The sequence below is a fragment of the Myotis daubentonii genome, chromosome 1 (assembly GCF_963259705.1).
Source record: "Myotis daubentonii chromosome 1, mMyoDau2.1, whole genome shotgun sequence".
Lineage (NCBI taxonomy): Eukaryota > Metazoa > Chordata > Mammalia > Chiroptera > Vespertilionidae > Myotis > Myotis daubentonii.
In genome coordinates this window covers 112089841-112111270 of record NC_081840.1, presented here as the reverse complement: position 1 = coordinate 112111270, position 21430 = coordinate 112089841, and the positions used below count along the sequence as shown (strand labels likewise).

Sequence of the window (21430 nt, the reverse complement as noted above, 5' to 3'; positions counted from 1 at the left end):
GTTTCTCTCTCATCGAAGTTTCTAACTCTCTATCCCTCTCCCTTCCTCTCTGTAAAAAATCAATAAAATATATATTTTTTAAAATGTAAAGAAATGTGAGAGAAAAATCACAAACATTTTTAAAATGACATAAAAGGAGACTTGAATAAATGGAGAGATAAACTCTGTTCTTGAGTGGGAAGATTCAAAGTTTTAAAGAAGCAAATTTATCTCAAATTTAATTCAAGGACTTTGCCCTACCATATGTTAGAACAAATGACAAAGCCAAATCAATTAACATAACACAGTATTTACTAGTTTAGTAAAGATTAATATACTGATAGAACATATAAGTTCAGAACATGACCTATCTAATCTAATAAAAGACAAACATGCAAATTGACCATACATTCGCTATACCTTAAGCCACGCCCAGCAGCCAATCAGAGCAACTATATTAACCCAACCAAGATGGCGGCCGGCAGGCACAGAGCTGCAGCAAGCAGGAGGCTTGGTTGCCCCGGCCATAAACCCCCGATACCTGCTTCCAGCTGCCATGGCCACGGAGCTCAAGTGAGCAGGAGGCTTGGTTGCACTGGCAATGGAAGAAGCCAAGCTTCAAGGCAGGCTGCTGCCTCCTCTCAAGGCAACAAAGTTTCAATTATTGAAGGTAAATAAACCCCAGATACCTGCTTCCAGTCTCCGTGGCCATGGAGCTGGAGCAAATAAAAACAAAAAATAAAAAAAGGAAAGGCTGGGAGCTTTGGTTGCCCAGGGGCCTGGTCAGTCTGAAAACAGCCATCAGCCCCTCACCCAGGCTGGCCAGGAACCCCTGTGGGGACCCCCACCCTGAAAGGGGTTTGGGCAGCCTGAAAACAGCCCTCAGCCCCTCACCCAGGCTGGCCAGGCACCCCAGTGGGGACCCCCACCCTGAAGGGGGTTTGGGCAGCTTGAAAACAGCCATCAGCCCCTCACCCAGGCTGGCCAGGCATCCCAGCAGGACCCCCACCCTGATTCTAGGACACCCTTCAGGGCAAACCAGCCAGCCCCCACCCGTGCACCAGGCCTCTATCCTATATAATAAAAGGGTAATATGCAAATTGACCCTAACTGCAGAACGACTGGGAATGACTGGTCACTATGACACACCCTGACCACCAGGGGGCAGATGCTCAATGCAGGAGCTGCCCCCTGGTGGACAGTGTGCTCCCACAAGGGGAGCTCTGCTCAGCCACAAGCCAGGCTGACGGCTGCCAGCACAGCTGTGGTGGCGGGAGCCTCTCCTGCCTCCTCAGCAGCACTAAGGATGTCCGACTGCAGCTTAGGTCTGCTCCCTGTTGGTAAGTGGACATCCCCTGAGTGCTGCTGGGCTGCCAGAGAGATGTCTGACTGCCAGCTTGGGCCTGATCCCCCAGGAAGCGGGCCTAAACCAGCAGGTGGACATCCTCTGAAGGGTCCCAGACTCCAAGAGGCGATAGGCCGGGCTGAGGGACCCCCCCCCCCCCGCCCCCTGAGTGCACGAACTTTTGTGCACCAGGCCTCTAGTGGGTATATAATTAAGAACGTATTTCAAATAAGTAAGAGAAGAATGGATTGTCCAATAAATGGTATTGGGACAATTGGCTACCAAACATCAGTCACAAAATAAATTCAAGGTAGATTAAAAATCCAAATATTTTCTAAATTAATAAAATACTAAAATAAAATGGAGGAAATTATTAAAATATCAGGAAATGTTTAAGCAAAATATAAAACCCAGAACACATAAAAATATGAAACTCAGAATCACATAAAAATTAAAAACCTTTGTACATCAAATAATGAATTGGTACTTTTTAATATTTAATGAGTTCATCCAAGGCAAAAGGAAAAGGTAAACTAATAGAAAAGTGATTAAGAATATGAACAGGCCAGTCACAAAAGAAATCTCTCTCTTAATTATCTTGTTCATAAACATTTAAAAATTATAGTACTCAACATTACCAAGAATGTAGAAAATAAGCATTCTTTATACCTCACAATGAGAGTGAAAGCTAAGTTAACCTTTCTGCCATATATCAATGCCTTATGAAATGCAAATACTTTGACCCAACAACTCCATTTCACATATGCTAATTAGACCAGACGTCCTTCCAGACAACCTTCCAGACAAAGCCGAGGCCTGCAAGAGAAGCCCGGGTCTCGGTGCCAGAGGGAAGCCGGTGCCAGAAGCCTGGGGAAGGCCTATTCTTGCAAGAATTTCATGCATTAGGCCTCTAGTTGTTTAACAACGTGCTATTTAGCCTTCAGGTGTTTGAATGTTTTTGAGTGTTTTTACTGTAGTTGATTTCTAATTTCATTCTATTGTGAACTGAGAAGATGCTTGATATGATTTTAATCTTCTTGAACTTGTAGAGACTTGTTTTATGTCCTAATATGTGGTCTATCTTTGAGAATGACCCATGGGCATTTGAGAAGAATGTATATTCTGCAGCTTTGGGGTGAAATGTTCTATAAATGTCAGTTAAATCCATCTGATTCAGTGTATCATTTAGAGTCTCTGTTTTCTTGTTAATTTTTTGTCTGGAAGATCTATCCAGTGAAGTCAGCAGGGTATTAAAAGTCCCCTACTATGACTGTATTGCTGTCGATCTCTCCCTTAAAGTCCTCTAGAAGTTATATATATATTTTTTTTTTGAATGATAACATTGCTGAATATAGTGATCATGGTTTCAAATCCTTGCTTATATATATCTATCTATCTACTGGGCACATTGTTTACCAGGGTTATATCCTCTTGCTGAATTTATCCCTTCAGTATGATGTAGTGACCTGTGTTGTTTCCTGTGATGGCCTTCATTTTGAAGTCTATTTTGTCAGATATGAGTATTTCTACCCCAGCTTTTATTTCCTTTCCATTTGCATGGAAAATTTTTTCCATCCCTTCATGCTCATCCTGTGTGAGTTTTTTAGTCTGAACTGGGTCTCTTGTAAATAGCATATAATTGGGTCATGTTTTTGTATCCATTCAGCTACCCTATGTCTTTTGATTGGAGCATTTAATCCATTTACATTTAAGGTTACTATTGATAGGTACTTATTTATTGCCATTTTAATTCTCTTTAAAAAATATTTGTTTATTGATTTCAGAAAGGAAAGGAGAGGAAGAGAGAGATAGAAACATCAATGATGATGGAGAATCATTGATCAGTTGCCTCCTGCATGCCCCACATTGGGGATCAATCCTGCAATCCAGGCATATGCCCTGACCGGGAATCGAACCGTAACCTTCTGTTTAATAGGTTGACACTCAACCACTGAGCCATGATGGCCGGGCACCATTTTAATTCTTTATACCTATGTTTCTCTATATATATATTTCTTCTTTCTGTAGCAGTCCCTTTAGCATTTCTTGCAGTGCTGATTTAGTGGTGATAAACTCCTTTAGCCTTTTTTATTTTTTGGTCTGGGAATCTCTTTATTTCACTATCTATTTTGAATGATAACATTGCTGGATATAGTGATCATGGTTTCAAATCCTTGCTTTTCATTACCTTGAATACTTCATGCCATTCCCTTCTGACTTGTAGAGATTCTGATGAGAAATCAGCTAACCGCATTATGGGAGCTCCTTTGTAGGTAGCACATTGCTTTTCCATTGCTGCCTTTGAGATTCTCTCTTTGTCTTTAATTTTTGGCATTTTAATTATGATGTGTCTGGGTGTGGGCCTGTTTGGGTTTTTCTTGTTTGGGACTCTCTGTGCCTCCTTCACCAGGTTAAGGAAGTTTTCTGCCATTATTTCTTTAAACATGTTCTCTATTGCCTACTCACTGTCTTCCCCTTCTGGCACACTTGTTAAATGAGGACAGCTTCCTTAAGCTGTCCTCCTGTTTTGTTTTTGGTTCTCTGATTGAGTGATTTTTTTCTACTCTGTCTTTTAATTCACTGATCCAATCCTTGGTTTTGCCTAATCTGCTATGTATTCCTTCCACTGTGTTCTTTATTAGTGCCATGTCATTCTTTATAGTTACTATATCTTTTTTTCATGCTGTTGGGCATCTTTACCATCATTATTCTAAACTCTATGTCTGATAAATTTCTTATCTCCATTTCATTTAGCTCTTATTCTGGGGAATTCTCTTGTTCTTTCATTTCAAGCTTGTTTTTATTTGTTTGTTTGTTTGTCTGCCTATTTGGGTTTATGTCTGTAGGTAGATCTGCCATGACTTCCAGTCTGTAGTGCCAGACAATGTCAGACACTGTGACTGGCCCTGAGTACTGTTTGGAACTATCAGCAATACACAGCTTGTGGCTCCCTCTGCTGGAACTGGGTGCCTTTGGAAAGGACCAATATGCACACCAGGGTCTGCTTTCCCTGGCCCCATGCCCAGAAGGAGATCAGGCAAAAACTCAACGCCTCCAGAGATCCTCCTCTTCCTGCAGTCTGATTGTTATCAGCCTTGATTAACCTCAGGCTATCGACCACAGGGTAGGGTGAGGGATTTTTCCAACAGGGTGGGACAACTGCCTTCCCCCCAGGCAAAACTGCCTGGATTAGAAAGGTCCATGGGAGAAAGATGGTCTCCACACGTGAAGGAATAAATCAGCACAGGAAACCAGGGTGACTGCCCTCTGAGCTCCAACCCAGAGCCCCCCACCCTGAACTGTCCTCACACCACTCCAGTTCACTCTGCCCTCCCTCTGTTGGCCTCCAAGGTGAGTGGCTACACATGAAATTTTGTGTATTGGCCCTTTAAGAGGGTTCCTGCATTTCCAGCCATCTCTTGCTGGCTGATAGCAACCCTGCTGCTTTTCACAGCCAGATGTTCTGTGTGCACTTTTCTCAGTTCTGGTTCTCTGGGCTGGGGAGCCCAGTTTGCAGTTTAGACCCCAGAATTCTCAGTGGGAACCCGTCACCACTGAGATATCCCTTCAGGACTCCAGATGTTTTCTGTGGGAGCCCCGTCAGCCCTTGCACACCTCTGCACTTCCTACCAGTCTCTGTGTGGTCTCCACTTTCCACCCTTGCTTATCAGGGTTCTGTCTAGCTAGTCCCCAGTTGATTTTTCAGAGTGGGTCTTCTGTAATTTAGTTGTATTTCCAGTTTGGTACTGGGAGAGCATCAGTGTAGTTTCCACTTACCCCACAGCCATTTTGGAATCCCTGACACTACTACTTCTTACCATGACCTTAGGTAAGCTCCTCCTGTCCTCTGTGCCTTAATGGCCTCACTTGTGAGATGGGACTCTGGGTTGTTGTGAGGACTGAAATGAGTTGATTGACATTAAACACTTACATGCATGGCTCAAAGGAAGTGGTTGGAAATGGCAGCTGTTTGTTAGGATCTAGCTACTGTTGCCAGTCTCTATATGCACCAACTCCAATAATGCCTACTGTTGATCAGCATGTTGGTGAATGGACAGTCTCACATACTGTCGTGTTTAGGGCAGTGTGAGAAGAGTAGATACATTTTATATGTAGATAACCTCAGATCATAAATTCCATTTCTAACAATTTATTGTTAGAAAATAACTGGACCCATTTAAATGCACAAGAATGTTCACGAAGTATAGTTAGAAGAGAAAGAATAAGGCATAAAAATTATGATTTATTCATAGAATAGATGGCTTTGTAACTATTAAAATAATATGTATCAAGTTATTTATTAAAACATTTATTAAAAACAGTCTATTAACATGGACAGATAGCATTACATAACATTGAAAAAGCATTATATATTGCCGAAACCGGTTTGGCTCAATGGATAGAGCGTCGGCTTGCGGACTGAGGGGTCCCAGGTTCGATTCCGGTCAAGGGCATGTACCTGGGTTGTGGGCACATCCCCAGTGGGAGATGTGCAGGAGGCAGCTGTTTCTCTCTCATTGATGTTTCTAACTCTCTATCTCTCTCCCTTCCTCTCTGTAAAAAATCAATAAAATATTTAAAAAAAGAAAAAAAAAGAAAAAGCATTATATAGAACAGCATGTATAATATAATAGATGTAGGAAGGATGCTCATAAAATTCTAACAATATTTTTCTTCATGAATTGGGATTTTAGATATTTTTTTAATTTTCTTCTTTAGACTTTTCCATATACTCTGCTTGATTTTTTTAAAAAATATATTTTATTGATTTTTTACAGAGAGGAAGGGAGAGGGATAGAGAGTCAGAAACACTGACGAGAAGGAAACATCGATCAGCTGCCTCCTGCACACCTCCCACTGGGGATGTGCCTGCAACCAAGGTACATGCCCTTGACTGGAATCGAACCTGGGACCTTTCAGTCCACAGGCCGACGCTCTATCCACTGAGCCAAACCAGTTATGGCTCTGCTTGATTTTTATGATCACAACAAACAATCTCACTTGTAGCTAAGAATTCAAAGGAAGAAGGAGGATATAGCAAAACAAACAACAACATAAAAACTTATTCCTACAGCACAGCAATATTAACTAATAGATACCTCTAAAATTCCAAATTCCTAAAACCTCATTCTTCCTACATGGAAACCCTCAGAATCAAAAAAAAAAAAAAAATGACATTGATTTTAAAAATAAACTTTGAGCCTGGCCAGCATGGCTCAGTGGTTGAGTTATGAACCAGGAGGTCACAGTTCAATTTCCCGTCAGGGCACATGCCTGTGTTGTAGGCTCAAGGCAGCCAATCAATGATTCTTTCTCATCATTGATGTTTCTCTCTCTCTCTCTCTCTCTCTCTCTCCCCCTTCCTCTCTGAAATCAATAAAAATAGATTTAAAAAATAAATAAACTTTGCCAAATCTTCACATGTAATAAAACTACAAAACTAAACACACACACACACACACACACACACACACACACACACCAGTGCGTGGAAACCTGGTGTAAACTGAACAAGGTTGATGCGTTATATCAATGTTAATTTTTCTGATTGTTATTGTGCTGCTGTCATGTAGGATGTTACCATTGGGAGAAACTGAGTGAAAGATACATGAGATCTCTGTATTATTTTATATAATTGCTTGTAAATCTACAATTATTTGAAAATAAAAAGTGTATTAAAAATGAACTTTGCACCTTGAAAAAGTAAACATGCTAAGCTTTTCTTAGAGCTGGGGCTAAATTATCAGAGAGTCTGGGTCTCAGATTCTCAAAGCTGGAGGCACTGAAGGGAAACTAACTTTTGGTGACCAGCCTATTACACCACCTGAGAACCTTTAAATGAACCAGATGTGATGATAGATGAAGAAAGGGAGGCTCAGACCCAGTAGTGTCTCAGCATTCATTTCTGGAGCAAGGATTTGTGTCCAACTCTTTCTGAAAGCGCATGCTTTTCCTATTGTTATGTCACAGTGACTACATCTGCGAAAGACTTAAAGGAAAAGAAAGAAGTTGTTCACTGTTATCCATATAAAGGAACTAAATAAATATTCATGTGGGTGGAAAAATGGTGGCGATCTAATTGGGCACAAGAAGTTCCTTATTTATTTATTTATTTATTTATTTATTTATTTATTTATTTATTTTAATATATTTCTTTATTGATTTCAGAGAGGAAGGGAGAAGGAAAGAGAGATAGAAACATCAATGATGAGAGAGAATCATTGATCGGCTGCCTCCTGCACACCCCCTACTGGGGATCAAGCCCACAACCCAGACATGTGCCCTCAACTGGAATCGAACCTGGGACCCCTCAGTCCACAGGCTGACGCTCCATCCACTGAGCCAAGCTGGCCAGGGCAAGAAGTTTCAAAGTATGTGCCTACATGTGAATATCATTCATCATGTATATCACTGTAGCCCTGATTACTAGAAAGTTCTTTCCAACACTCAAATAAGCCTAACTCTATCTAGTGGTCTTTCATCAAGGAACAAACCTTTGTCACCATGTTCCTTCCTTGATAAAATTAGATTTCCACTGTTGGTGCGACCACTGCAGAGTCTGGGCTATAACCACTTATAACCTCTCTTCTCCTGAGTGATATTGGAAGACCCGATAGCTTTCCTACTGCTGCTTTTACAGGGAGCCAACTGGTTATTTCCAGTCCTCCATCTTTATGGACCACAGTTGACAGTCTAAGAGACCCCAGAGTCCAGGCAAGAGTTTCAGGGTGGGCCTGGGAACTCCTGAAATTTTGGGCAAAATTGTTATATCTGAACAAAGAGGTATGCATCTGGAAAGAGAGCATTTCACTTTTATTAGATTTTTAATGTACCTAAGACTACCAAAATGATAGGAAATACAACTTTAATTTGATCAGCAACAAAATGGATTTAAAATATAAACTCCAAAACTGTTACTTAAAAAAAGTAAATACTCAGCTAGCAATAAACTTATTGTAAATAAAAAGAAAGAATTACGTTTTTAATTCTGTCTTTCTAGTACTAGCTATACCTCAGGGTAAACAAATAGTTGAAAGAGGAAACATTTCTTTTTATGGGAAGATTCAAGCCAATAAATGATGAAAGAGTGATAGAATTAGAGCAATACCATTCTACAATCCCTAATGAAATAACGGGTTTAAATAAAATGATCATCAATGCCTGCTGACATCCTCCAAAGAGAAATAACCAGATGTGCTTCCTAATGTTCTTCCTCAAATGCTCAATACCTTTTGAAACTGAGCAACATCTAGACCGACTATTTATAGGAAATACAAGAGTCAGGGGAGCCCTAACCGGTTTGGCTCAGTGGATAGAGCGTCGGCCTGCGGACTGAAGAGTCCCAGGTTCGATTCCGGTCAAGGGCATGTACCTTGGTTGCAGACACATCCCCAGTGGGGAGTGTGCAGGAGGCAGCTGATCGATGTTTCTCTCTCATCGATGTTTCTAACTCTCTATCCCTCTCCCTTCCTCTCTGTAAAAAAATCAATTAAAATATATTGGGGGGAAAAAAAGAGTCAGGGGAATATTTTAAACAACACCAGGAAACTGGGAAATGGTATAGGACAAATAATCCTATTTCTTCAACAAATACATTGCAACAAAAACAAAAAAGAAGAAATGAAAGGTTTATATTATGGAAAACAACCCCTTCCTCCTGTCATCTGTGCTGAGTAGGCACATCCTCTTTGGGGAGACAATTCCTTCTGAATTACACAGGAATTTCCATGCCAGAGGCTTCTGCTCTCCCCCATCCCCTTTCCTTTCCTACATTAGTAAACAGGTTGGAAATTCATCAAAGCTTCAAAGGTTGGTGATAGAGAACAGGTGGTGACAAACTGATGCCCTGCAGCCCAGGTGAATTGCATCCAGGGTGAATAGCAGCATAGTGGTCAAGATGGACTTCATGCCAAAGAATGATTTTCACTTCTCAGAAAGGAAAAACAAATGATTTTCTGGTGTCTGGACTCAGACACTGGGCACCAAAGCGGAATGCTGCACTGTTCTCAAATTCATGGGCTTTCCCTAAGTAGTTACAGTGAAGAAGAAATTGTAAATAAAAAGAAATGAAATGCCTTCGGAAATAAAGGGGAAACATGCTAGGTAGCAGAATGACTGAATGGAGAAGGGCTTTAGGGGACCTACAGTTCAATTGCCTTACCTAATGGGTAGAGGAGACACCCTCTACTCACCTCTCTCTCTCTACAACTCTGGAAGTCTTTGCTCTGAAAGAAGCTAGACTTCAGAGCCAGCTGGAGTTGTAAATGGGCAAAGCAGGCCCAAAGAGAAAACCTGACTTGTTTTCAAGTCACAGCAAAATAGGAACAGTATTAGGCTGAGAACTCACTTCTGATTCCCTGAATGAGGCTCTTCATGTTGGTCTGATAAATATGGTATGTGGCATTCAAGGGCCATAGCCACAACTTAACCAGGTTAAGGCCTGGGTGGAGCCACCCAAGCAGGTCAGTGAAGAGCTTCAGGGAGGCTGGCTGGCATAAAGCCACCTTGAGTACTGGCAACCTCAACCTTGGGGGGCATCCTAGGTGGATAAACTGGCACACAGGTCTTTCTGGTCTGCACTAAGGCTTTGAGGACTTGCCTGAGCTAAAAAAAATTTTTTTTAAATTTGAAAGCAACCAGTAACATCAAGACATAGATAGGGCCTGGGCTGTCCCCTCGAGGCTATTCAAAACATTCTTCAAAGCAGGAAGGAGAATTTTGATTTGCCCCGAGCAGAAACTCCTGGAAGCTCAGTGCCAGCCTCTTTCAGGTTCACCCTCTAGACTGCCCATTTGCTCTAGAATTGCTCACTGCTTTACTGGTCCTGTCAAACTGCAGCCTCACACCTGAGTGTGCCTGCCAACATGGACTGGACTGGACTCCAGCCAATGTGATCTGAGGACTGTGGAGGAGGCATGTCACCTGCCCCAGTGCTGGCTGACTAGGGGGCAGGCTGCCCTCCAGAGCTCAGACTGTGGCATCTGGGAACTTACAGCAGGGGCAGGACTTCACAGCCTCACCCACTGGATCTTTCTTCACCAAATATCCCCACTTCTCCACTCCCCCCACCCCGCACCCCCGCCAAAAGCCCCAAGACCTCAGGGGCAGAGGCCACAATTCTTGATGTCACATTAAACACCACCTTCCACCTGCCCTGCCTCTCTGCCCCTTCCCCAGGTGCAAGAATTTCCTTCCTCCCAGGGCGACTTTGGATCAAATCTCGAGGCTGAAAGACCAGCCCCAGCCCGCCCGACCAGGACGGGCCTGATGCACGGGGGTGGCCCACTCGTGCCAGGACAGCTCCACACTGTCTCCTGGGCAGCCGCGGCCAGACATAACTGCACACTCAGCTGGGAGGGCAGAAAGGCTGAAAACCCCACCCCGGGCCAGCAGGGAAGCATCAGCCTTTGGGTGGGGAGCAGTCAGGGCTGGGGGTCGATAGGGCTGGGGAATGAATGAATGAATGAATGAATGAATGAATGAATGAATGAATGAACGAACGAACGAACAGGGATGATGGCAGAGGGTGGTGGTGGTGGTGGGCTACGGAGATGTCCCAAGAAGGGTGCCCTCCGCTGCCCGGACGTCCTCATCCCCACGCCCGGACCCCTCGCGCGGAGCACAGCAGCCGGGACAACGTGCCTAGCCGCAAACACCCCGCAACCTGAGAAGCGCAGCTCTGGAGCTGAGCCTGCATTTCGGCGGGCGGGAAGTGCCTGCCCTCCGGGCAGAAGGCACCCAGGCGCGTCGGGCCCCGTCCCGCCCCTCGCCTGAACCAGGCAGGCGGGCTGCAGTCCCTTACCTGCCAGCCGCCACTGTCTCGCCCCTGCTCAGAGCAGTCATAGATGCGCCTCCGGCCAGCGCGGGAGACCCAGCGGCCGGACTGCCACCAGCCGGTCCTCGTCCTCGCAGCCGGGAGGGCCCACCTCCTCCTGCCCATTGGTTGCCCGCACGGGACGGGCCCTGCCCATTGGCAGGTCCTTCACCCTCTCCAGACTCAAGGTGGGGCCCAAACGCCTCACAGATCTCCACGCCCCTTTCAGGGTCTGCTCCTCCAGCCTTGCACTGCAAGGGCCTGGGGCCCCTGCACGTTCTTCCTCTTCATCTTTCCGGGTCTCTTCGCGGAGCTCTGCAGCAACCAATTCCAGCCCTCCCTAAATAAACCCTCCCGGCACTGAACTCCAGGGCAGCTTTCCATTTTTCTCCACACCGGATTACTGAGGGCCTGAGTGGGGAATACTAGAGGTAATGGTGGAACAAGTCAAACTGTGAGCGAAATGCTGCCATGCACCTTGCCCAGAGCTGGAAACTTCACTGTGGCCAGGCAAAGACTTTTGGATAAGTCTGGGGAGGACTGAAGACGGCCAGGAAATGAAGAGTGGGGCTTGGTGGTGTCAATGGGGGTGACAAAGAACTGGGCCTTGAGAACCGGCTCAAATTCAGGTTCCCCCAACCTTTTTGGCCTGCAGGCCCCTTCCCTCCTACCCCCACCAGGTAGAGCTTAGTCCTTGGGAGTGGTCAGGAGACTGGGAAAGGTGCAAGTGGATTTGGTCCCATTCCCAAACCTCTTCTCCCCACCTCCTTCACCCAGCTGTACCACGGAGGGAGGGCATAGGAAGATGCAAGGGGCACTAACAGAGCCCAGGTTTGAAACTGTTCTGGGAACTTTGGAGCAGATGCTGTCTCAGGAGCCAGGTCTCGTCCTACAGCTCCCATCAGGGGCCTCTACTGCATGAAGGCCTAAGGGGCGGGCAGGGCAAGGACTACTCCACTCAGTTTACCCACCAGAACAGGAGGAAAGGGCCCTGGTCACTGCCTTCCAATCTGACTCAAACAAGCCATTATCATTTCCCCAGCTGCAGCCCTGGCCGTGGCTCAGTTGGTTGGAGCATTGTCCCTTGCTTGCACCAAAGGGTCACAGGTTTGATCGTCAGGGCACATAACCAGGTTGTAGGGGAGGCAACTGATCAGTTTCTCTCTCATCTCTCCTCTCTCTAAAAATCAATAAAGACATATCCTTGGGTGAGGATTAAAAAAAAAAACTTCCCCAGCTGCAGTTTTGGGTACTGATTTTAGAGCAGTGGTTCTCAACCTTCCTAACGCTGCGACCCTTTAATACAGTTCCTCATGTTGTGGCGACCCCCAATTTCATTGTTACAAATTGAACATAATTAAAGCATAGTGATTAATCACAAAAACAATGTGTAATTATATATGTGTTTTCCGATGGTCTTAGGCGACCCCTGTGAAAGGGTCGTTTGACCCCCCACAAAGGGGTCGCGACCCACAGGTTGAGAACTGTTTTAGAGAGAAACATTACTTGCTTCCCAACCAGGGATGGATACCAAAACCTGGGTATGTGCCCTGACCAGAATCAAGCCCATGACACTTTGGTGCACACAACACTCCAACCAACTGAACCACACCAGCCAGGGCGGCTTCAGGAGCTTTTACACAGCCACCTAAAGGGGGCAACCTATGCAAGTCGGCTACTAACGGTTCACCTTCTAATCCAACTCACTGTGCAAATCTGCACTTGGGGATGGACAGTATGGCAGGCGGCCTGAGCTGTTTGGGAGTCCCCAGCAGGAGCCTTGAGGCTCATGCCCTTTCGCCCTTCTCAGAGGGCAGAGATCACCACCAACCCTTTCAGAAAAGAGGCAACAAATGCTTCAGCTGCTGTTTATTGACATACAGGTAGGCTCTATAGCAACAGGCTTAGAGGCGGCTGCAGTAGTGGGGATAATCAAGGTGGAGGATGGAGTTTGTCTGCAGCGACAGCTGAGTGGAGTGAGGAACAGAGGTGCACAGTGCACAAGATGGGAGTGGGGGAGGCTGAGGGGATTGGAGAAGCAAGTGAAGGCCAGGGCCAGACAGTCTGCTGACACTGGAACCACTGCCCTCTCTAGCCGGCTATCTTCTGACCCAGGCCAGGCTTGGGAGTTCTCCGAGTGTCCATTTCTACAGGAACTGAATGGAGTGCACAGAGAAGCAGGAGCGATTGCCCTCTATGTTCAGCTTCGGAGCCTCCAGTCCTGCACCCCTGCCTCCCTTGCTTGGGTAGGGCTGTAAGATGGACAGCCTGGCTCTGGACTACACCTCACTTGAGCAGGGTCTTAGAAATCGCCATGCTTTACAGAGGCCTTAATCTTCTTCCCTGGAGCCCCAGCCCATCGGTGCCATACTACAGCCCCAAGTGAGCACTGCAAGCATCGCTGGCCTAAGGGGTGGATTGGGGAAGGGGAGGGGACAGGGGCTGGAGGAGGGGCTCTGGGGCCCATCACGGCACAGGCACTACACGCATGGTGTTGGTGAAGCCAGAGCCAGGACGCCACCCGGTCAGCACGATGACCACATCGCCCTTCTTGAAGAAGCCTCGGGCCTTGCCTGAAGAAGAGAAGGCATGTGGGTGAGTAAATGCCAAGTCAGGCAGGTATGAACTTGGGACACTGCCCCACAGCCAGATAGCAAGCAGGGCTGGCTGACTATTACTTCTTTACACCACAAGGTGGCCCCAGATTCAAAGCCAGGTAAAAGGGATGAGGGCAGTCCTGAGATTTCCCTATCACTCCGATGGCAGACTTGGCAGGGACCTTTGGACATCACTCATTTTATACACTGGAGGATGGAGACCCTTGCTCAAGGTTAGAGCTAGCTGCTTCCTCTCATTCAGTGGCACCCTACATTTACACTGGGACAAAGGCCACATCAGTACATAATCTGTGTGTGTGCCACCCCACAGTGCAGGAGCTCTGGCCAATTTTATTAAACACACACACAAAACCCAGTAATGAGCAGATGCCAAAGAATGGACAATCCTGCTTGCTTAGGTCCTTTGGCTTTGGGCCCTAGATTAGAAGAGGGAGGAGACAAACTAGACTGTTTAGCCCCACGACTCAAAGGCCTTCTTCCTTCCTGGGCTCAGCCCAAGACTTCAAAGATGGGGATGGAGGAATCAGAGAGAACATTCCCACTGACAGTGGCCAGCCAGGACTCTTGCACCCTAAGGTCTGCATGTTCCCTTTCCTTAGCATCCCAGAGAGCTCAGTGTGCAAGCACCTCCACCCCAGGCTCCAGCCCTTGCTCCCAGTCACGCACCAACATTCATGGCCAAGTTCACCCGGAGGTCCACATCCTCAGCCCAGGCGTCCTGCACTGGGTCCTTACACACCACAGGGAAGATGCCTCGGTATAGGTGGGCCTGGCGAGCTGTCTGGTGATTACGGGTCACAGCAATGATGGGAGCACGGGGGCGGTACCTGGCCACCTGGTGAGCAGACCTGAGAGGGGATGAAGGACAGGCAGAAGAGACCGTTGCATAATGTTCCAGAAGCCTCCCAGGAAGCCCCTCAGGGGCTCCAACAGTTTATCTTCTAATCCAACTCACTATGCCAGCCTGAGGCTTTGGCCACTTAAACATCTATCCCCTGGGCCCCTGTGGGAATTCCCATGGCTGGGAAGCCCCTCTTCCTGTATCCTCCACAGCATGTAGCTCCTCTTCATAGTTGCGAGACCCATTTGTCCTCCACCCCTCCTCACAGGCCCAGAAATCCTCCTGACCCAGAATGATCAGTTTCACCCACTTTCCTCACATGGCCCATAGTTGGCAGAATGCTCCCTCCGAACTTTTCCATTTTGGCACAGGGAGGCAGCCCTCACCCAAGCTCACCAGTACCCATTTCTCTAGATGCCAGTAACTCCTACAAGCCAAGCAGCATGTGAATAGCACCTGACTCTTGACATCTGCAAAGAACAGGAACAGAGCCTACCAACCCCCTGGGAATCTACAACACAAGCTGCCTTCCATACGGTTAGACCCTCCCAGCCCCATGTGGCCCCCAGGTCTCCAGGTCCTGAAATAGTTCCAGCAACTGAGCTCTAAAGATTGAGTCAAACCTGCGTATCTAAGTGAGGGCAAGACCAGGAACTGGAAGTGTGGTGTGGGAGGCTCTGGCAGGTTCCTCCGGAAGGTAGGGGACCCTCTGGAGCCCCAGTGTTGGGTACTTCCTGTATACTTGCAGTTGCAGATGTGTCTCAGGAGTTGGAGAATAGTGTGCAGGAGTGACTGGGCCCCAGAAAGCAAGCTATGAGGACACTCAACAGGTGTCAAGGAAACCTACACCATATTACAGCAGAGAATGCCCAGCTTAAAGCCTGGCCTCTATAAGACTTTCAAAGGGAAGCAGTTGCTGAAATCAGGACAGGCTGAGAGTGAAATCCAAGAAGACAGGAGCTAAAAATAGCCAGATAGCAAAGGTTGGACCTTTTCATAAATGTCAACCCAATGGTTGGGCTGTTTACCCTGAGCTCTCTGCTGAGGGAATCTGCATAGATCTAGTGTCTGGGTAGCCCCTCCTGCTGCTTCTCAGTGCACGGGGACTGCCTGTCTGCTCCTCTTCCAGGAAACCCTAGCTGTCCTGTGGACAGGCACGAGGAGCATACCCCAAAACTGTCCTGGGGATCCTAAGTCCATGGCCAAACAGGCCCCAGCTTGGCTGCATGGCAACATGGTGACCTTTCCCGGGCCAGAAACCACTCGTCTTTGGAGTTCAAAGATAGACAGGGGCTCACGCACCAACCAAAGGGCATGTCAGTGAACAGCACTAATTTTCCAAACCAAACTTTTAAAGAGCATACAATAACTGAAAGAAGCAAAGCTGGAGGCCTACTACCATTTTAGAAGACCAGCCTTTAAATACCAAGTAATCAACTGTAGTCAGTCTATCTGTAGTTAACAGCGAAGTCTTGATGATATAAACTTGCTTTGGAGTCAAATGGTCCCATGCCTTTTGAGTGCTGCCTGGAGTCCTTTGCGCCCAGGGAATGGGCTCTGCTTATTCCTGGATCCTGGCCTGGGGGCTGAGGGAGCTCCTTCCCTGCAGGGTCCAGGTGGCAGGCAGCAGGGTCTTACCTTGGCTCATGTCATCTGAGCATTGTTCAATGCACTGCTCCCAGGACCCCCAAGGAAAGGTGCCACTAAGCAGGGCATTCCCAGGGAGCTGCTGCCACCTCCTACCTGCCAGACTTGGTGAGGACGATTATGGCCCCACTGCAGCACTTGAAGGAGGCCTCCACGGCACCCACGGCGGTGGCTTCTGTGGGGTCGCTGGTAATGGGCGCCAGGCGGCGGAGTTCCTCAAATAATTGCAAGTGGTAGATGGCGGCCTCTGCCTCACGGGCAATCTAAGGGAGCAACATCCGTCCAGAGGAACGAGAGGGGGACAGAGCTTTGTCAGAGCTGTGTCACAATGGGAGAGGGAGGGGAAGAGTTGCACAGACAGCTGGTGGGGAACACATCCCTGGGTGCAAAGGCCAAAAGGAACCCAGTCACGGTAGGTTCTGAGCTGACCAAGATCAAGACTCGCAGGGACCAGTCCTTCACCAGGTGCCTGTGACACCACCTGTGCCTGCCGAGCTACAGTCCCTTTGGTTCTGCCCTGCCCTGAGCTCCCTTGGCTAGCTTCCTGCAGATGAAAAAAAGAGGCTGTGAGCCCAGGCCCCAGGTGCAGGGCTGGGCCCTGGCTGTTTTCTAGAGCAGCTGGAGCAAGAGGCTGGTTATCCTACAGAGTTACCTGCCTTTAGGGCCCTACCTGCCAGACTCCGTCAGAACTATCAAAGCTGCTGCTAAACATTTATAAGAAGCCTCCACGCTGCCCATGGCCATGGCTTCCATGAGGTCTGTGGAGTGACGGGAGCCTCGCACAAGTTCTTCAAACAGCTGGCGGTGGAACATGGCTGCCTCAGCCTCACGAGCTATCTGTAAGGTTTAGGGGGAAGGGAGGCGAGGAAAGGGGAGGAGGAGGAAAAAAATATGAGAGACAACAACATGGAAAGACAGAATGAGGAATTAATCAGAGAATAAAGAGAAGGTAACTTTAGGTTAATTGGCTAAATCTGTCCCACAGGCAGATGCAGAGGCAGGGTGACACAAGCCAGTTCAGGGGTATGTGAAGAATTTCCAGCCTCAACTGCGGCTGCTTCCCCTCCATCCGAGGGGAAATTGGTTCTTCCATTCTGGAAGGAATTTGGATTGGGGGTGGGGGTGGAGGAGACAATGTGGTGGCAGGTTCTGGGACCTTAGCATGGAAACATGTCCAGGCTGGGCCCGGGCCACTGCCTGGCAGGGCTGGATCACACTGCCTCATGACACAGCTGACAGGAAGAAACAGGCCCGCCCTCCTCACATGGCTGTCTAGTTCTCCATGGAGCGCTTGGTTTGGCACGGGGCACAGGGGTGTTCCGATGGCCTGCCATGGAAACACACTGAGCAGCGCTGGAAATTGAAAGCCATGCGGCTTCACTGCATTCTAAGCAGGAAGGTAGAAAACTGGCAAATTTGTCAGGATGACTGAACAGCCATGTGGAGACAGATGCCTGTGGAAGCAAGTTGAACAAGACATCTGATTAAAATCTAATGAAAAGTCATGAGAAAGCCACTGAGTTATTTACAGACCACCTGCTCACATAACACTAAAAATTAGAAAGAAAATTTAAGTTTTAGAGGATTAAAATGCAATCGTCAACAGCTTACAGCAGCGGTTCTCAACCTGTGGGTCGCGACCGCTTTGGCGGTCGAACGACCCTTTCACAGGGGTCGCCTAAGACCATCCTGCATATCAGATTATTTACATTACGATTCATAACAGTAGCAACATTACAGTTATGAAGTAGCAACAAAATAATTTTATGGTTGGGTCACAACATGAGGAACTGTATTTAAAGGGCCAGAAGGTTGAGAACCACTGGCTTAGAGAATAATGGGTGAGGGAAGAATCAGTAATATCATCTCATTAATTTGACAGGTATGTGGCAGGATTCACTAGTTTTCTCTCTTCAAGAATGGAATGCATGCAGCCCAAAGGACCGGGGAGAGGAACAGAACCATACCCGGTACTGCCTAGTCCTTAGTTACAGGCCATTTACTGCATCAGTTAAGACACAGGAGAAAGGAGTTAACAGTTAAGAGAAGCTGTCAGCCAGTGTTAACTAGGGACATGGAAAGGACAGGCCAGCACCACCTGGCCTGGACCCCATAACTTATCTTATGAGCAGGGCCATGTAATCCGAGCCCTGCAGTTCTCTCTAAGGTGTCCATCTGTTATAGGGAAGATTAGGGTCTGGAAAAAATGGACATGAAGTGAGAGCCCAGAGCCTGATTCTTTGTCTTTGACCCCAGACCTGGCCTTACCTCTTGTGAGATTAGAGTGTTATGGTGCAGGACAGAACACTGGCTTCAAAGTCAGATATTGGTTCAAACTCAGGCTTTATATTACCATGTAATCCTCATCTATAAATTGGGTGACTTCTATATCTCATGGAGGCTATGAAGATTACATCAGTCTACACAGGGACTTAACAGACATTTAATAATTACAGTGAATATTTAATGTTAAGTTTATAATTAAACATATCCCATCTAATTCATTTTACAGATAAGGCCTTGAGACACATTAAAGTCCCTACATGTTTCATGGTTCAGTGTATCAGGTCACTCTTGTACCTGAGGCCATACATCTAAGCAAGGCAATTAGAGACTGGTGAGGTGTGGAGAGGCCCATAAATACACCAGCAGCCACTCCAGAGGTCACTGGTTCAAGGCCCACTGGAGAGAGGATGGGAGAGAGGATGGCTCAGGGTACCTGAGCATCAGAACAGCAAGCTTGTCTCACAAACGGGTGCATACTCGCCAGGGCCAAGGTACACAGACATGCCAGGGACAGGATTTCCTCATGGGGAAATCCATGGGGGATGCTGAAGACAGCCCAAAGGACAACTTTTGTTAAGATGTTTCAGTTCTGCCCTGACCGGTGTGGTTCAGTGGATAGAGCGTTGGCCTGCAGACTGAAGGGTCCCGGGTTTGATTCCCCGTCAAGGGCACATGGTTGCGGGTACATCCCCAGTAGAGGGTGTGCAGGAGGCAGCTGATCGATGTTTCTCTCTCATCGATGTTTCTAACTCTCTATCCCTCTCCATTCCTCTCTGTAAAAAATCAATAAAATATATTTTTTTAAAAAAAAGATGTTTCAGTTCACCACTGAAATGGTATGAAATTATAAATGACATCTTCTCTGGAAGCTAGTTAAACCTAATAATTGGACACAGAAAATGGAGGAAAGGAAGGTACCTAGTCCAGAGGTTCTTTTTGGGGGTTGTTTTAAATTTGGGGAAATGCAGGAGAGGTGTTGCACAAAGGGCATGGGGTCCTTTGTTGATTGAAAGAGAGTAGGAAGTTAAAGAAAACCCATTTCAGGATAAGATACAAATTCACTGAGCTACACATTATAAACACTGACCTAAGACTATTATGGGCACATTAATTTGTAGCACTCATTTTCTCGGGTATCATAACCCTGATAGCCGATCCCTACGTTCACTCTTCAGTAAGCTCTAGAGCAGGAGCAGACAAACCGTGACACAGCCAGGCAGTGGGACATGCAGAGCAGAAAAGCCTTGAAAAGCTAGTTAGCTCCCTGGGCAGGGGGGAGGGGGGAGGGGAGGGGGGAAGAGTCACCTCCAAGGCTCCACCAGATGCTCTCACTCCAGGGCCAGCCAGGATCAGCCATCCTTCCACCAGTCTCTATTTGTGAACCTGTCACCTGTCACTTAAACCCCATTTTTAGTCTAGGGTGAGTGCAACAACTCAGCACAGCAGGTCCAGCTGCAGACACCATGCAAGGCCAGCTCACAGTCAACTCAGTGTGGACAACAGTCTCCAGTACAGGCCCAGAGGCCCCTGTGGGGGAGCCCCCTGTCTGTGGGACAGGTGGGGAATCAAATGGAAGCCAAACAAAGGATGGCTAGGAGCAGGAGGCCTTGGCCTTTTCCAGAGCAGGGCAGAGGTACGAGGTCCTCTGGGCTGTGCAGAGGAAGAGGTACAAGTATCTTGATACTTGAGCCAAAGGAAGAAGCCAGAGTGATTGGGCTATGTCTGATGAAGGAGAACACTCCAAAACAGAGGGAAATAGGAGGGAGGATGTGGGAGGAAAGGCAGAACAGAAAAAAACAAAGGACACACACCTCCTCACTCTTGTTGCAATTTGAAGGATAATAAAAAAATGTGGGTGCAGAAGCCTAAAAGGCATTGGCTCTGTACAAGAGCTGCCTCCACCCCAGCCTGAGCCCGAGCCCGAGCCCGGGAGACAGGCAGGCCCCAAGAACTCACCAGGTGCTGCATGCGCACAGCCTCCAGGGGGTAGTCCCCTTTGGCCGTCTCTCCAGACAGCATGATGCAGTCAGCTCCATCCAGGACTGCATTGGCCACATCACTGCCCTCAGCCCGGGTGGGACGGGGCTTCTTGATCATGCTCTCCAGCATCTGGGAGGAGACAGCATTAGTGAGACGGGGCCTGGGCTGTCTTCAGAGATGAATGACTGCAAGCTGACTCCCTGGAGAGTGTGTATGTACACAGAGTATGGCTTTGTGTAGGTGCACAGGGGGAAAGGAACATGTGTGTATGTGTGTGTGACGTGGGGAAGGGTCTGTGGAAGAAACAGGGCAAGCATCTGTAGTGAGAAGAGGCACATGCCTGTGTGGCACAGATGACAGGCTTCCCAGCTCGGTTGCACCGCCCGATCATCATCTTTTGAGCAAGGAAGACCTTCTCTGTAGGAATCTCAATGCCTAGATCACCACGAGCCACCATGATCCCATCACTGGCTTCCAGGATCTCATCAAACCTGATGGAAAGGTGAAAGAGAGGTTATGTGGAACAGGGGTATGGTAATGCAAAGGAACTTTTCCTGGGATCCTCGGCCTTAGCTATCCTTGCCACCCATGATGTCACCATTGATATGGAGGTGGGAGTTCCAGCTACCTCATTCCCTAGCATGGCCCAACAGTTTAGCCTGCTGGGTTTCTTCAGCAGCAGTATGGACGCTTCATTAGGGACAGGCGCGGGGGTGAGGTTTCCTCTCAAGCCCCACAGGCTCATTTCTTTTCCATCTGCATCTTTTGCGGCCCCTCTGCTAGCTACACTCCCAAGGCAGGAAGGAAACCTCAGGCCTGCGAAAAGCTCCCAACACAAAGGTCCATGGCCTCTTCCAGCCCAGGAACCCGAGGGCTGCTCCTTGAGGCTGCTCCCCCTCCAACTTGCCGAAGGGAAGAGG

The 21430-nt window shown here is 47.5% G+C and overlaps 2 protein-coding genes across 7 annotated transcripts in view; both read right to left on the bottom strand.

Moving 5' to 3' along the window:
- Positions 1-12543, bottom strand: part of GRAMD2A (GRAM domain containing 2A) — a 47430-nt gene extending 34887 nt beyond the window's left edge. For all 3 annotated transcript variants that reach the window (XM_059658218.1, XM_059658248.1, XM_059658238.1), the window contains exon 1: positions 11127-12543. In XM_059658218.1, the coding sequence (XP_059514201.1) occupies positions 11127-11167 (41 nt within the window). In that variant the 5' untranslated portion in view covers positions 11168-12543. The remainder of the gene's footprint in view (positions 1-11126) is intronic.
- Positions 12544-12971: 428 nt separating this feature from the next.
- PKM (pyruvate kinase M1/2) overlaps positions 12972-21430 on the bottom strand; it is a 29639-nt gene continuing 21180 nt past the window's right edge. For 2 of the 4 annotated variants that reach the window (XM_059658184.1, XM_059658191.1), the window contains 5 exons: positions 20851-21001; positions 20487-20639; positions 16341-16507; positions 14423-14604; positions 12972-13711 (listed from right to left, as the gene is read on the bottom strand). In XM_059658184.1, the coding sequence (XP_059514167.1) occupies positions 13605-13711; positions 14423-14604; positions 16341-16507; positions 20487-20639; positions 20851-21001 (760 nt within the window). In that variant the 3' untranslated portion in view covers positions 12972-13604. Of the gene's footprint in view, positions 13712-14422; positions 14605-16340; positions 16508-16914; positions 17082-17133; positions 17699-20486; positions 20640-20850; positions 21002-21430 lie in introns of those variants that run through there. The other 2 variants (XM_059658164.1, XM_059658173.1) reach the window with 2 other exon arrangements.